General features: G+C 34.9%; 1 protein-coding gene and 2 long non-coding RNA genes across 3 annotated transcripts; 1 reads left to right on the forward strand and 2 right to left on the reverse strand.

Moving 5' to 3' along the window:
* Nucleotides 1-3,177: 3,177 nt before the first annotated feature.
* On the forward strand, nucleotides 3,178-6,598 carry LOC104086514 (G-type lectin S-receptor-like serine/threonine-protein kinase At1g11300). The gene is made up of 7 exons (XM_018767460.3): nucleotides 3,178-4,507; nucleotides 4,736-4,846; nucleotides 4,935-5,131; nucleotides 5,210-5,420; nucleotides 5,543-5,780; nucleotides 5,864-6,014; nucleotides 6,134-6,598. The coding sequence occupies exons 1-7, from the start codon at nucleotides 3,229-3,231 to the stop codon at nucleotides 6,437-6,439; spliced, it is 2,493 nt and encodes an 830-aa protein (XP_018622976.1). The 5' UTR covers nucleotides 3,178-3,228; the 3' UTR covers nucleotides 6,440-6,598.
* LOC138906564 (uncharacterized) lies at nucleotides 5,047-12,981 on the reverse strand. Its single transcript, XR_011414018.1, has 3 exons — nucleotides 12,554-12,981; nucleotides 10,165-10,240; nucleotides 5,047-5,152 (listed from the first exon to the last, which is right to left on the reverse strand). It is a non-coding gene; the product is annotated as an uncharacterized lncRNA (long non-coding RNA).
* An 814-nt stretch (nucleotides 12,982-13,795) lies between these two features.
* Nucleotides 13,796-14,614, reverse strand: LOC117274250 (uncharacterized). The gene is made up of 2 exons (XR_004504350.2): nucleotides 14,065-14,614; nucleotides 13,796-13,910 (listed from the first exon to the last, which is right to left on the reverse strand). It is a non-coding gene; the product is annotated as an uncharacterized lncRNA (long non-coding RNA).
* Nucleotides 14,615-14,871: the final 257 nt, after the last annotated feature.

Genomic DNA, 14,871 nt, shown 5'->3' on the forward strand with positions numbered 1-14,871 from the left:
GGTTCCTTCGTGAGAAAACCACGTGTCAGAAGACGCGTGGTTTTAGATTATATAACCCTTGTCTCCCAAGATCTCCCATCAGGTTCAATTCCCTTCAGACTCATTGATGAACTAGAGAGTGTTCCTTTAGAAATTTCTGATGAAGATGTTGGTAATTTAGTCAATCCCCCTCTAGTCCTATTAAAAGGTTATTCGCCCAAGGCTTCCTCGGTGAGGAAGGCTTCGGGCATGCTTCTAAAGAACCGCCACTTGCTTCCCTTCTAGTTTTATCCACTATTAGCCCCATATGTCTTTACCTAGCGTTGTCCCAATGGTTGCTCTCCCTGCTGCTCCTCATGTAGAAGCTGAGCCTTCTAGCAGCAGGCGGAACATGAAAAAAGTTGTAATTGAAGTCCCCGAGGGTGGTAATTTGTTGATAAAATCTGGCCAAGCTGATGTGTGGTTGAAGACGTTGTTAGGACTAGTAGAAAAGAAGAAGTTGGAGGGTCATGGTTCTTTGACCTTAATGAATGACATCGTTTATTCTTCTCTCAAGGTATAACTTTACTTATATTTCTTTCTTTTTCCTCATCTGTAACTCCTTTACTTTTGCCTTTTTGTAGATTAATTTGATAGGCACTGATATTATGAAAGGATCTCTTGGATTGACCATCAATTAATTGAGTTGCACACCGAGTCTGATAGTTGTAGAGAACAATTTGAAGGTCTTCAGTTGGAAAATGACGTTCTTACAGAGAAAAAAGGAGCTTTGAAACAACAACTGAGGATCGTCTCCGCTGAGTTAGTGGTTTTAAAAGCTTCTTCCAGTCAAGTTGAGAAAGATAAGGATAGATTGAAATTCTCCTTTGCTGAACAACATTCCAAGGCTACTGAAGAGATAAGGAGTTTGAAAGAGCTCCTTAATGAAAAAGAAATTTACGCGGGTGAACTGGTTCAGATGCTTACCCAAGCTCAAGAATACTTACGTGCCTCTACAAATAAAGTTCAGTTCCTTAAAATCTCTCTCGCTCCTTTGAAGACAACTTATGAAGCCTCAGAGGCAAAAAAAGAAGAATTGAAAGCTGAGGTCGAGCAGTGGAAGAATGATTATGAAGCCCTTGGAGATAAGTCATCACTGGATGTTAGCTGGGCTTTCTTGAACACTCGCCTCGACACTTTAACTGAATCCAACCAAGAAGGTTTTGACCTTAATGCTGAAATTTCTAAATCCAAAGAAACAATTGAACAGACTCAGCAGTGTCAAATTTTTTCCATACCTGAAGACGAAGGTTCTAAGGGTGATGGAGATGGACTTGCTCCTAGTGAAGTCGATGTTCAACCCTTTTCTCCTCAAGTCAATCCTTCTTCTCTCGTTGATGATGGCTAAAGATTTCTTGTAACCGTATCGATTTCCTTTCCTTATTTATGACAGGTTCGTGCATCTTCCCTTCTTAACAGACTTTATTCATTTCGCTTATGTTTCTTCTTCTACAGCAGTCAGGTCCGGCTCTTTTCTCAGTATAACCCCGAGGGTGTTCTTCCCGTGCCTTTTTCGCATTCTTTACCTTGTTTAATTAAGATGCCACTTGTCGTTATATTGACGGTCCACGTACCACGCCCTGTCACCCTGATAATAGTCCACGTGTCATGCATTTTTTTCATTAATACAGATATGGAGTTCAAAATACAAATTGCTTTCATGCTGAGTGCCCAACGAAAAAAAGGACTCCAAAAAAGGAAAATAAATAAATAAATACGTTTCATCATTTGATTACAAAATCCGTATCTAAGCAAGAAGAAGGGAAGAGTTCATACTCAAATTTGTTAATAAGTAGCATAATTCTTGGTGTGATATGGTTTCCAAGGGAATGGGAAATTGCCAGATGGAAAAGAAATTGCTGTGAAAAGGCTTTCACGGTAGTCTTCTGTTCAAACTTCAACATTGTAACCTTTTTAGGCTCCTTGGCTGATTCATAGGGAGAAGGGAGAAAATGCAGGTTTATGAATACATGCCAAAAGAAGCTTGGATGCCTACCTCTCTCTTTAATTGATTGTATCTGCTATGGAAAATTAATCTGAAATATTAACTTCAGACTTTCTATTTTTTAATGTACATTCAAGCCCCATTATTGGAGTCAACGTGAGATCATCATTGAGGGAATTGGTGAGGAATTCTTATAGTGATTTGAATGCAAGCAGCACTTTATTGGATGAACTACTAAACCTGAAAATTTAAGATTTTGGCATGGCAAGGATTTTGCTGACGACTAAGAACAGATGTACTAAATTTGATGGATTAAAAGAAGACAACAAGAAGGATTTGTTGAATGTCCCACATTGAGTGGGATTGAGTTTCTTGATCTCCTTATATGGTCGATCGTTTTTGGGGTCGAATTAGGTCCAAGGTGTTTTTTTTATTGGAAGGAAGATTCTCAGAAAAATAAGATGTTTAACATTTCAGAGAATAAAAGTCATCTTTCCGTTGCTCAATTTGCTATTGTTTTGTCAATGCCTTTGCTCTTCAGGCGTGTTAGTTGAATGAAAACATGGTTTGTCAAATTGGTAGACCCCAAGATAATAGATAAGCAGTTTGAAAGAGAACTTTTGCGATGTGCACGTGTTGGACTATTATGTGTTCAAGAATATGCAGAAGATAGATATAATTGTATCCATGGTTTTGTCTATGCTCACTACCGAAATTTCTGATCTACAAAAATTCTGAACAATATTTACAACAAGATCATATAAATGAGGCAAGTCATAATCACTCATTTGGAGAAATATATTTTCAACCATTCAAGGTAACGAAATGTTATAGTATAGAATACCAATTCTAAATATAGATGTCATCACTCATCATTTGACAGGAGATGAGAAAAATAAAAATTTCGGACTTTTGGAGAAATAAAAAGGAAGGAAAAATAAAAATCTGATATCACTATCTTATAGAGTATATAGCTTGTACATGGATGCAGACACCCTTCCTTCCCAAAATTTGTTTACAGAATCACAGGTATCAAATGCACAAGAAATACTCAGAAATACAGTACGCGTAGAGTTAGAAGACAAAATGTCCACTTAAGAAATCATTTAAGACACAGGCCCAACAATTAATTGACAACTGATTGAAAAGTAAACGGAAGAGAAATTTCGTGGCTAAAAAGAAAGAAAAAAAAGTGTTATCCGTGAAGTTCACAGCTCTTACATTTCAAATGATAGACTGAACCTGTTGGCAGAAAAGAACTTAGGATGAGCTTACCTCTGTTTTTTCATCTTTTACTTTATTGTTTTTATGTAGTTTTCTCCGGCGCCAATGTATCAGATACCATTAGCAGTAGTGCTCCCGTGAGAGACTCGGAAACTGTATTTTCCAGCGGCAGAAGATTTAAACTGGGATTTTTCAGCCCTGGGAATTCTGCAAATCGTTATGTAGGTATTATGTTCAACCTACCATCAACAACACCAACTGTAGTATGGGTAGCTAACAGAGACAAGCCTTTACGTGATTCTAATGGAATACTCACAATATCAGAAGATGGGAATCTTGTAATCTTGAATGGACAGAAGCAGATTGTTTGGTCGTCCAGTGTTTCAAGCTCTATATGGAATTCAACTGCCGGGCTCTTGGACACTGGCAACTTAGTCCTGAAAGACAGCTCAAATGGGAGAGTTATATGGGAAAGTTTTCAGCATCCTACAGATTCTCTCTTACCGTTGATGAAAATGGGCATTAATAAGTTTACTAACACGACGACTTTCCTGAAATCATGGAGAAGTCCTGATGATCCATCCATCGGAAGTTTCTCAGCTGGCATTCAACCTCAATACATTCCCCAGTCTTTTATTTGGAACAACAGCTCTCCTTACTGGCGTAGTGGTCCGTGGAACAAACAGATCTACATCGGATTACCAGAAATGAAATCTTTTTATAACTCTGGTGTTGACCTTGTAGCTGATAATGCAGGCACCGCATACCAAACTTATACCTACCAAAATCAGTCTTGTATACTCTATTATTCCTTGAATTCCACAGGGTCTTATCAGGAGAAGGTTTGGGATCCAAATAAGAAGAATTGGATGGTAACATGGGCAAATCCCCGAAGTGAGTGTGATTTTTATGCCAAGTGCGGGCCATTTGGAAGGTGTAACCCAAAGAGTTCTCCAATGTGCAGTTGCATACAAGGGTTTAAGCCGAAAAATGAAGGAGAATGGGAGAAGGGAGATTGGAATGGTGGTTGCGTCAGAAATACTGCACTTGACTGTGAAAGAAACAAAACTGATATTGACAAGGGCAAGCAGGATGGGTTTTTGAAGCTGCAGACAATGGGAGTGCCAGATTTTGCAATTTGGGTATCATCTACAAAAGAAAACTGTGAGAGTGATTGTTTGAAAAATTGTTCCTGCTTGGCATATTCATACTACACAGGCATAGGTTGTATGCATTGGAATAGAAGCTTAATTGGTATTCAAGAATTCTCCACGGATGGGGCGGCTGATTTGTTCATTCGCCTTGCCTACTCTGAACTTGGTAATATACTTCTTTTCAACCTTAAGCTTTCGGTTGTTTAGCTTATGTTATTGGAACAACAAGGTGAGTTAAATTTAATGTCTTCTAGTCTTTGATACATATAATCAAGAAACTCCTGATACTTTCTAAACTCCCATAAAAATATTCTCCAATTCTCAATGAGTGCTTTAACTTCCATGGACAAAAGGTATGCTCAAGAACTGTCTATAACTCGTACAAGTTTTGCAGCTGCAACTCACAAGAAACGTATCCCTGTAGTAGCAATCACTGTCTCGACGGTCTCAGTAACAGTTACCTTATGTGGATATCTTTTCTGGAAATTGTTTACTAAGCACAGAGGTAATTAATCAAATAAGATATCTGATAACACATACTAGAGCTTTTACTTTGTAGATCATTTAATTTCTGAATATCCATTCTGAACCAGGAAGGAAGAGAAAAAATGAAGCATTCTTAAGAGAAGCATCTCCAGACTATTACAAGGAAAGCATGATTAAAGATGACATCAACAAAGTCAAAATTGAAGACATGACCTTGTACAGCTTTGACATGTTAGCAAATGCAACTGACAAATTTCACTCGGCTAGCAAGCTGGGGCAAGGAGGCTTTGGTCCAGTCTACAAAGTAATGTCTCTCGATGCAGCTCTGCAGTGTTTTGACGAATGAGCAAAGTATGAAATAAATTAGATCAATTGTCTGCAGGGAAAATTTCAAGATGGACAAGAAATTGCAGTAAAAAGGCTTTCACAGTCTTCTAGTCAGGGGCTAGAGGAGTTTATGAATGAAGTCGTCGTGATCTCTGGACTACAACATCGTAATCTTGTTAGACTTCTCGGCTGCTGCATAGAGAGAGGGGAAAAGATGCTGGTTTATGATTTCGTGCCGAATAGAAGCTTAGATGCATATATCTTTGGTTAGTGCTTAACTTTCTTTCATTGTTTTTGCGTGTTATTGTTACTTAAGGACATCCAAAATCAAACAAAATCTGTACTGTCTTAAGGAAGCAAAATCCATCAAACATTTCTTCCTTTTTAGGTTCACACCAGGAAAAGTTCCTTGATTGGAGTAAGAGAGCCATCATTATTGAAGGAACTGGTCGAGGCCTCCTTTACCTTCACAGAGACTCGAGACTACGAATTATTCATAGAGATCTGAAAGCAAGCAACATCCTGTTGGATGAACAACTATACCCAAAAATTTCAGATTTTGGCATGGCGAGGATATTTGGAGGAAATCAAGATCAGGCCAACACTATAAGAGTTGTTGGCACATAGTAAGTTTGGATTGCTTCCTTAATTTTGTCTGGATGAAATGACATGATTAGTTATTGGGTCTCCTTTTTTATATGTTATGCAGTGGTTACATGTCCCCTGAATATGCAATGCATGGAAGATTCTCAGAAAAATCAGATGTCTATAGCTTTGGAGTGTTGATAGTGGAAATTGTCAGTGGAAGGAAGAATTCCAGTTTTTACGACGATGAAGATGAACTGACTCTATTTGCATATGTAAGTTCAGTACTTTGATTAGTTATAAAAAAATGATAAAGAAAAAAGAAAGAAAGAGAAAAAACACGAAACTTCTGAACACAATCTTTTCACTGTTTGTCAATGTCTTTGCTCTTCAGGCATGGAAGTTGTGGAATGAAAACAATATTGTAAAATTGGTAGACTCCAAAGTATTTGATCCAAGATTTAAGAAAGAGGTTGTGAGATGTGTACATATTGGATTATTATGTGTGCAAGAATATGCAGAAGATAGGCCAAATATCTCCACGGTTCTATCAATGCTCACTAGTGACATTGCTGAACTACCTACTCCTAAGCAACCTGCATTTACCGGAGGCGGAGGACATGGTTCTTCAGAGCAAGGATCTTCTAATAGCCAAGGTTCTGTGAATACTGATTCCATAACTGTAGTGGAACCACGATAGGCTGTAAAGTTTTCAACAGGCAGGCAAAGATCATTTCTTTCCTTAAAATTGTATGTAACTGTAGCTATTTCTTTTTCTGATGCTTTCCCAAAAACTGAGGAGTAATATTTAATCGTTCTGATCGCGTAAAAAATCTAATTTTACAACTATGATCAACATTATGTCAAGGAATTATCTTTCTGACAAAAGGTATTTCTTATGAGTACGATCAAATCTTGAAGTCTAAGGCCCAAAGTTCTTTGGTTTCCATCCAATTCCTAGCAACAAAAAAGGGGATGAGCAGCAACATTATTACTGTTTAATTGCAGAATGGTTCCTTCCTATAGCCAAATGTTATACTGTACTATACACTACAAGATAAAGAAGAAATCAAGAAGACAACAAAAACGAAAATACTACACTTATGCATGTAATGAACTAAAAACAGGAACAGGAATCACTTTCAACAAATTCTCAAATTATCCAAAAAAGTATTTTAAAAAAACTTGATTTACTATAAATTTTTATACAAGATTCTTATATTGAATCTTTAGCCTTGCATTATGAAACTCCTTGGAAAGAAACTAGACTAAAATCACAGATCTGATGAAATCCCATTAATTACTTGATCTACATGTAGCAATTAACAACTTCTAATAATGGCAGTCAAATACTTCAAAATTTTCACGTACTGATGCACGGAACGGTGATAAATGACCAATCCTTTTACCTCTGTTTTTCTCATCTAATTTATAGAAAATTGCAGAGATCATGTGGTGTTATTCTTAATAAATTTGGAAAATCTTAGTAATCATAGAAGCTAAGTGAATTGGTGGATTAATCAACATTGGGAAAAAACTATTATGAGAAATTAGGAAGAGAAAAGGCTGTATCTGCAGTGTTTTAGACTATATCACTAACAAGAAAAGTGATAATTTTGTAGATGGGATTTTCCGTTATAGGCTTACAGCATTGTCATTTTTTTTTGTCACACAACCCTTAATTCTAGATTTATGGAAGAATGAGTTCTGCGCAATTTCCCCAAGATACAGGATGGATTAGCAAATAGAAAAATACCATGTGATATATATTTTGAAACTCTCAAAATAGACAATTGGGACATTTGGAGTTTTATTTTGTGTAATATCAATAGAATTTATTCGATTTATCCAAAATGAAAATTTATCATCCATCTTTAATATGGTCAAACGAATCAATAGAACAAGATAAACAGTCTAATTCAAATAGTTTATTTAATATAAATGCTTCTAATATAATCATTTCTTGATGAACGTACACTAAAATTATAATAAAGGATAATCATTCAAAGGAAAGAAGGTCTTTAACATTGTTTGAATGCACTAAAACAGCCACGAGACGGGTTGTGATAACATTTGATTCATTGGCACTGATTTGCAGTTGATAAACAGTACCGTCAGGAGTTACATCAGTTCCTCCTGCCATCACTCTTACAATCCTTGTTGTGCTCATTCACAGCAAATGTTGCGATTCCCACAACTTTAGGGTCATTTGGGTTTATAGGTTGCTCACCATTAAGGAAATTATGTTTCAGGCCATTCTTTGCGGAGGAAACATGAAAGAAAGTAGAAGCAATAATTAGGACTGAGAGACTTGAGAGGAGGAGAAAGTTGAATTGTATGGCCATTTTTTTAAACTAAAAACTGTCAGATGAGTGATTAACACTAAGTGTTGCAAGTCTTATTTATAGGAGAAGGTAGTGTAAAATTAGTTTGGCGAGGTGAAACTAGATAGGAACAAGGTTAGTATGTTGGTGTTGTAATTAAGCAATTTGTGCATAATATTCATAAGATGACTATGTTTGTAAATGTTAAAAAAAGGAATTTTTTTAATAATAGTATATATTAACTGAAACTAATTATATATTCTACTAATAAAGGAACTATTATGTGATTGTAATAAATATTTTCCTATTTCATGTACATTGAAACTATTTACCCTCCATCCAAAATTACACTAACTTCCATATTATTTCATTGCATCTTAAGAGAAAACTTAATTTTCCTGCTATACTGTGTAACTTTACAGTTTACACTATCTGCTTACATAATAAAAGGATGTACTCTGACTTCCGATTCATTGTGATCTAAGAATATGACTTTTTGTTCGGTGATATCTAGCTACACTTGTTTATTAGGAAAAAGTTCAATTATTTTACCTTTCATATCTCTTCTACTTCATTACTTGCATTAGAAAACAAAAATAATAGGAGCAGGTTTTTTGATAGCTTACTATAATTTACTGCCACTCTTATATTTGGTATACGGTCAAAATCGAGCTTGTCCTTCGTATAACTAATTGAGATTGGAACATAATAGGACAAGGTTCGAACTCGTGTAATATCGAACTGTGATGCGAGATTTGAGTGCCGAGCTCGTAACCTAGAGACCAATCGAGATCAGGACCGTCCAAGATCGAGACCGAACAAGATAGAAATCGAGCGAGACCGAGGGAAGTTTATCGAGCCAAAAAACAGAAAGCCGGAATATCCGTAATTGGATGAGAATTACGGAGAAAATCCCGGCGCATATCGAGGAAAGGCCAATTAATTAACCTATCATGAGATTCCGTATTGTATTTAGAACTATATCAAGAGTAGGAATTCTCTACTATACAAAGGGAGTCTGATAGATTTCTTTATGCAACAAAAAGCAATATAATGTCTTTCTTCTGGTTTTCAATACCTAGTTATTTTGTTCTTGTACCAGTTTATTCTCCACTTGGTTTGAGGGTGATCGAACTTGAGGGTATAGGCTAATTGATTCATTTGGTTTGCATTTATTTCTTTTACAGTTAATTTCAATACTAATATATATATATATATATATATATATATGTTTTCTCAATTTGTGCCAAGTTATATCACGTATCCTTAAAACCACGTATAAATTTAATTGTTATTCATTTTTCGGGTAAACATATTCAATTGTGATTAATAAATTTAAAATGAATAAGATTTGGGTAGACAGTAGTAAACCTCATATGCAATTTAAAAAAACACGTTAATCACTGACAGTTGAGGAGAGAGATAAGATTGGAAAAATACTTACATGATCATAGTACACATACCAAATCAATTAATGCCTGCGCACCAAATTCAGGTGTACAAAACCTTATACTCAGATAATAAATTAAAATAATTTGAAACTTCATTTTGATATTTATTTTTCAATAAATAAATGTCGTTTTTACTGGAGTTGCTGCATAAATACATACTCGTGTGTGTCTATTTAGGTAGAAAATGCATAATTTTCTATTGATCAAGTGAAGATGGGAATTACATAGGCTATTCTTTGCTAAAATCCTTTTTTTCTTGTTTGGAAACCCTTTTTTTAATTTAAAGTAATAAATAGCCAATACGGGATAAACATTCAGATAGGAAGCTGGGATAAATAGCCATGACTTACACTACAATAGGAAAACAACTCCTAGATGCTTAATGAAAATAGACTTCAAAAAGGCATACGACATAATAAGTTGGGAGTTTTTGGAGGAAGTTTTAAGAGGATATGAATTTTCTGAGAAATTCATCCATTGGGTCATGGTATGTGTGTCTACTACTATGTTCACAGTCAAAGTTAATAGTGAAGGCGATGGTTACTTTGCCGGAAAGAGAGGATTGAGGCAGAGAGATCCCATTTCTCCACTACTATTTGTTCTAGTAATGGAATATCTTTCTAGAACCTTAAAGACAATCAGTAGATTACCTGACTTCAGGTTCCATCCAATGTGCAAAGTGATTAAGATGACACACCTCATATTTGCAGATGATTTGATGATATTCTGCAAAGGTAATGTTAGCTCAGTTAATAGAGTAATGAAAGCCCTTGATTACTTCAGTAAAGTATCTGGTTTGATTGCCAATATGGAGAAATCTAGCATCTTTATAGCTGGGGTTGAAGAAGGTATATATCAAGGACCAATTGCTGGAAAGAACAAGATTTACTTTTGGAACTTTTCCTATAAGATACTTAGGACGGCCTTTATCTCCAAAGAAATGTAATAAGATGGATTGTCAAATGTTGATCGGGAAGATCACTCACAGAATCAATATTACCTACTCTAAGCAATTGTCTTATGCACGAATACTTCAAATAGTAAATGTTGTGCTCTTCTCTATACATAGCCTTGCTCTGCAGGCATGGATGTTCTGGAACGAAAACAACATTGTAAAATTGATAGACCCCAAAATATTGGATCCTTTCTTTGAAAAGGAGGTTGTGAGATGTGTAAATGTTGGATTATTAAGTGTTCAAGAATATGCAGCAGATAGGCCAAATGTCTCAGCAATTCTCTCAATGCTCAGTGGTGAAATTACTAACAGTGGTGAAATTCTCTCAATGAAGTTCAGGATTATTCCTTTCCTTAAAATTGTTCTCGTACCTATTTGTTGTTCTGATGCTTACACTAAATTTATCTAGTGTTGTTAAAGGTTAGTCTAAAGTGCGCCTAAGCCCTAAATTAGTGAAGCCCAAGTTGTAATGTGCGCTTCGCCTCACTTAAAATTTTGGTGTATTTTTGTGCTTTTCACTTTTGAGTACTCTGAATTTATTATCAAGAATCCTAGTAAAAATTCTATTTCATATATTACACTTGAAAACTATGAGCAACATTAGATCAAATAGTTAGCTTTCTGAAAAAAGGAATTTCTTATCACTTATGAGTATGATGAAATCTGGAAGTCTACGCCATTTTCACATTTCTTTGGCTTCCTATCAACAGAAAGAGAAAATGAGCAACAACAATACACTATTACTGTTTGATTACAGAGTGGTTCCTTCTTATGGCCAATTGTTATGCTATATGCAAAATAAAGCAGAAATGAAGAAAGATAACAAAATTGAAAATACTACAGCATTTAAATAGTTGGAGAAAGAGAAATGGCCCAAAATAGTCCAGCATCTTTGGACTTTAACTCAAACTCGTCATATTTCTTTCACATGGAGCACTAATAGTCCACATTCTTTAATAAAGTGGTACACTTTTAGTTTTCATGTTTGATATGAAAAAAAATATTTTTCATAGGAAAATATTTTCCTATAAAATGAGTGGTTATCATTTATTTTTCCTTGTTTGGTTGGTGAGTGAAAAAAAAAATTCGAAAAATCTTTTCGTAGTGTTTGTTTAGAGAGAAAAATATTTTTTAGAAATTTTTTATGCTACTTTTCTTACCCCTCCCCCTTTTTCCAAATTCTCATGTTCCCCGTGCTCCCCTTCCCCTTCCCCTCCCCTCCCCTCCCTTCCTCCCAACCCCAATTACCCAACGTATTCAAGACTCTATTTTTTTCAAGAATTTAATTATTCTTTTAAAAATTTACACAAACCCAAAGAGACTAATGTGTTACTTTACCTTTTCTCACAAAAACAACGTTGAAATTTGTGTTACACAACTAAAAAGAAAATACTTTTTTTTGTTGAAAAAGAAAGTACTCTTTCTACAACACGAAAAAGTAATCATTTTATTAAAATGAAAGAAAATACTTTTTACTACATTATTTTGTTGAAATGAAAGAAAATATTTTTTCTACATCATAAAAAGAAAAGAATTAACCCAAATAGCCACCTACCTAACTACTTAAACTAAAAATAGTTGGCGGAGGTATAATATATATATAATTTATGTATTCTATGTGTATAGTTTTTAAATAATAAATGTATAATCTTGTATATAGAGAAATGTAAACGGTGAAGAAAAGTTTGAAGAAAAGGATAAGGAAAGAGTTTTGAAAAATATTTTTCTTTCCTCCTTTTGATAGGAAAAATATTTTTATGAGTTCATAAGGAAAATATTTTACAAAATATTTTACAAAACATATAAGTCAACCAAATATAAGAAAATTAAAAAATATTTTTCGAAAAATATTTATTTTCATATCAAACATGAAGATTAAAAGTGTACCACTTTATTAAAGATGTGGATTATTAGTGCTCCATTCATGTGAAAGAAATAGAACTAGTTTGAATTAAAGCCAAAAGATACTAGACTATTTTGGTTCTTTGGAGAAATAAGCATTGAGCACATACTGGTTTTTGATACACAGCCAAAGAGGAAAATACTTGTTTAGAGAAGGAGAAGAGCAACGGGTCATGAATTACCTGTTGAACTCGGAGCCGACCACCCAGTACCGCCGTCCGGCCGCCGGGGTAAAAGATGGAGTATATAATTTGGGCGGTATGTTAAGTCCACTATGTACGGTAGCCAGAGATTTGGTTTTGTTCGGAAAGAGTACATTTTGTAATTCCGCTTTTCATTCTGATCAATTCTAGCGCTGAATATTGAATTGCGATTTAAAAGCAAATCAAATCCCTAACCAAAACTAACTGATTTGGGGAACGGAGTTAACCAACGTTTGAACTAACTCCCCCTTCGCCGGCTTCGCGGGGTAAACTGGTAATTAAAGTAAATACAGAGTCCTCCCATTCAACTTTGTCAAGTTCTTCCGCTACCATTTAGGTTAAACATTTCTCACTCAAAATGTTACTTCAGTTTTGCCGGGAATATTTCATTTTCTCGTTCAAGTTTTTATTTGAAGAAAATGACTTGGTGTGTTAGTTACAGATTAGTGAGTTAGTTAGAAGATTAGTGTGAATAGCTCTTGTACGGATATTTTCCCCCCAGTTAATCCAGTTTTGAACATCATGTTCAGAGACAGTTGTGCTAAATCATATTGTTAATTTATTTCGCTAATTAAAGGAACTTAAATAGATGGAAATGACCAGAAAAACAAGCCTAAGCAACAACTGGCTGCTTGAAGAGGAAAAATCTTTGGTCAATTTCAGCCAGTCAAAAAAGATACATTGGTCATTGGCTGCAAAATGTCTTACGTTTAGAAACTTTATTTTTTAAAATAGAAATCAGATACAAAGAGGAATGATAACAGATTGTGAAGCATCTTTGAATAATAAGGCATAATAATATAAGAAAACGATTCATTTACGCGGATATCAATTCTTAGTCATGTTAAAATTAAATTTAGTCATGTTGGTACACTTGCTTTAGGTTCAATATTCCCTATGAGTCTATTAAGAGATCTCAATATTAGTAGAAAATGTAACTAAATTCTTGTGTTAAAAAATCTGAATTATTGAGCATTTAATTGAAACATGTTGCATGTCTAACGGTAAAAACTTACCCGCACCGAGTGTTTACACTCAACTAATTTAAAATTGTCACATGTCACCTTATTTAATTATAACTATTAATACTTAACTACAGTTAACCATTATATATTTTGCACACGCTCCTTAATAATTTCTCAAAAAAAAAGATATCCTTATATTCACCGTTGTATTGGATGTAAATAACCCTCCAGTATGTAAAAATATTTACGTCACTAATTGAACATAAACCTACTGTGTTCAACATAATTCTGTTTACTGGTTTCTTGGAATGTTATTTTAACGAGTTACAAGATTCGAAAGCCTTCACTCCATATGGGAACATTTTAACTACCTCCTTCCAACTTTTTTTTTTTTTTTATAAATCTCTCCCAAATTAGGAGGATCTATAATATTTTCATACTTCCCCTCGAGCATGACTCGAATGCAAAACCTAAACGGTCGTGGGTGGAGTTGTTTTACCAAACTGAGCAACCCTCAGTTGTCACCTCATTCCAACCAGAAAGAGGAACCAGACAAAAGGAGAAACATTCTAGGTATAAACACTTGCTACTTAAGCTCATCACTCCAGGAAATTTCAAGTGCCCTCAGATTTCTCAGTGCTGCCGGAAAAAAAAAACAAGCGATGATCATGTTAGCATCAAATCCATCTTCTCTTAACAGCAAGTATTGAGAACTGAGAAGTGATAAACCAAATGCAGAAGATGGAATTGCATCTCTCTTCTTTCTTGACTCTTGGCTTTTCCAACATATCCATCTCTGAAAACTCATTTTATGCCGAAGTAATACATCTCTTTTGAGGATCAAGCCACAATTGCAGTGCCAAATAGACTACAAGCCACAATTGCAGTGCCAAATAGACTACAAACCTCCTCCTACTCCCTACTCCCTACCCCCTAGTCAGAAAAGCAGAATTTCCAGCATCAATAGCACTTCTACCTTTGAACAAACCCGTAAATGCACGTAGGATCAAGTTAAGAGTTTAAATTTATTTTCCTTGAAAAATCCAAGAAAAGACAAATAGAAAGGTGATATTGGAAGAACATTTTGAACTAACACCTAGAGAAGACTACAATGGAGAAGCAAAGTAAAGCTAATGTAAGCAAGGGTAATTATGAGTTTCAATAACATAAAAAATTTATTAGTGTACAAAAACAATCAATGATTCTCCACAAATGTAAGCAAATTCTTCTATCCAAAAATCGAAGAAATCTAGTTCACTAGCTTCTCCTTCTCGAATGTCTCAAAGTACTACTTCATATAAATCATTCAATATAAGAATTTCAATTTTTATA

Source organism: Nicotiana tomentosiformis, chromosome 2 (genome assembly GCF_000390325.3).
Source record: "Nicotiana tomentosiformis chromosome 2, ASM39032v3, whole genome shotgun sequence".
Lineage (NCBI taxonomy): Eukaryota > Viridiplantae > Streptophyta > Magnoliopsida > Solanales > Solanaceae > Nicotiana > Nicotiana tomentosiformis.

What these genes read in the sequence shown, in the direction of transcription:
- LOC104086514 (XM_018767460.3), top strand. Translation starts at nt 3,229, where the DNA reads ATGAGCTTACCTCTGTTTTTTCATCTTTTACTTTATTGTTTTTATGTA. An exon ending in CCTTGCCTACTCTGAACTTG is followed by an intron (nt 4,508 to 4,735) that starts GTAATATACTTC and finishes CAAGTTTTGCAG; the next exon opens with CTGCAACTCACAAGAAACGT. An exon ending in CTTAGATGCATATATCTTTG is followed by an intron (nt 5,421 to 5,542) that starts GTTAGTGCTTAA and finishes CTTCCTTTTTAG; the next exon opens with GTTCACACCAGGAAAAGTTC.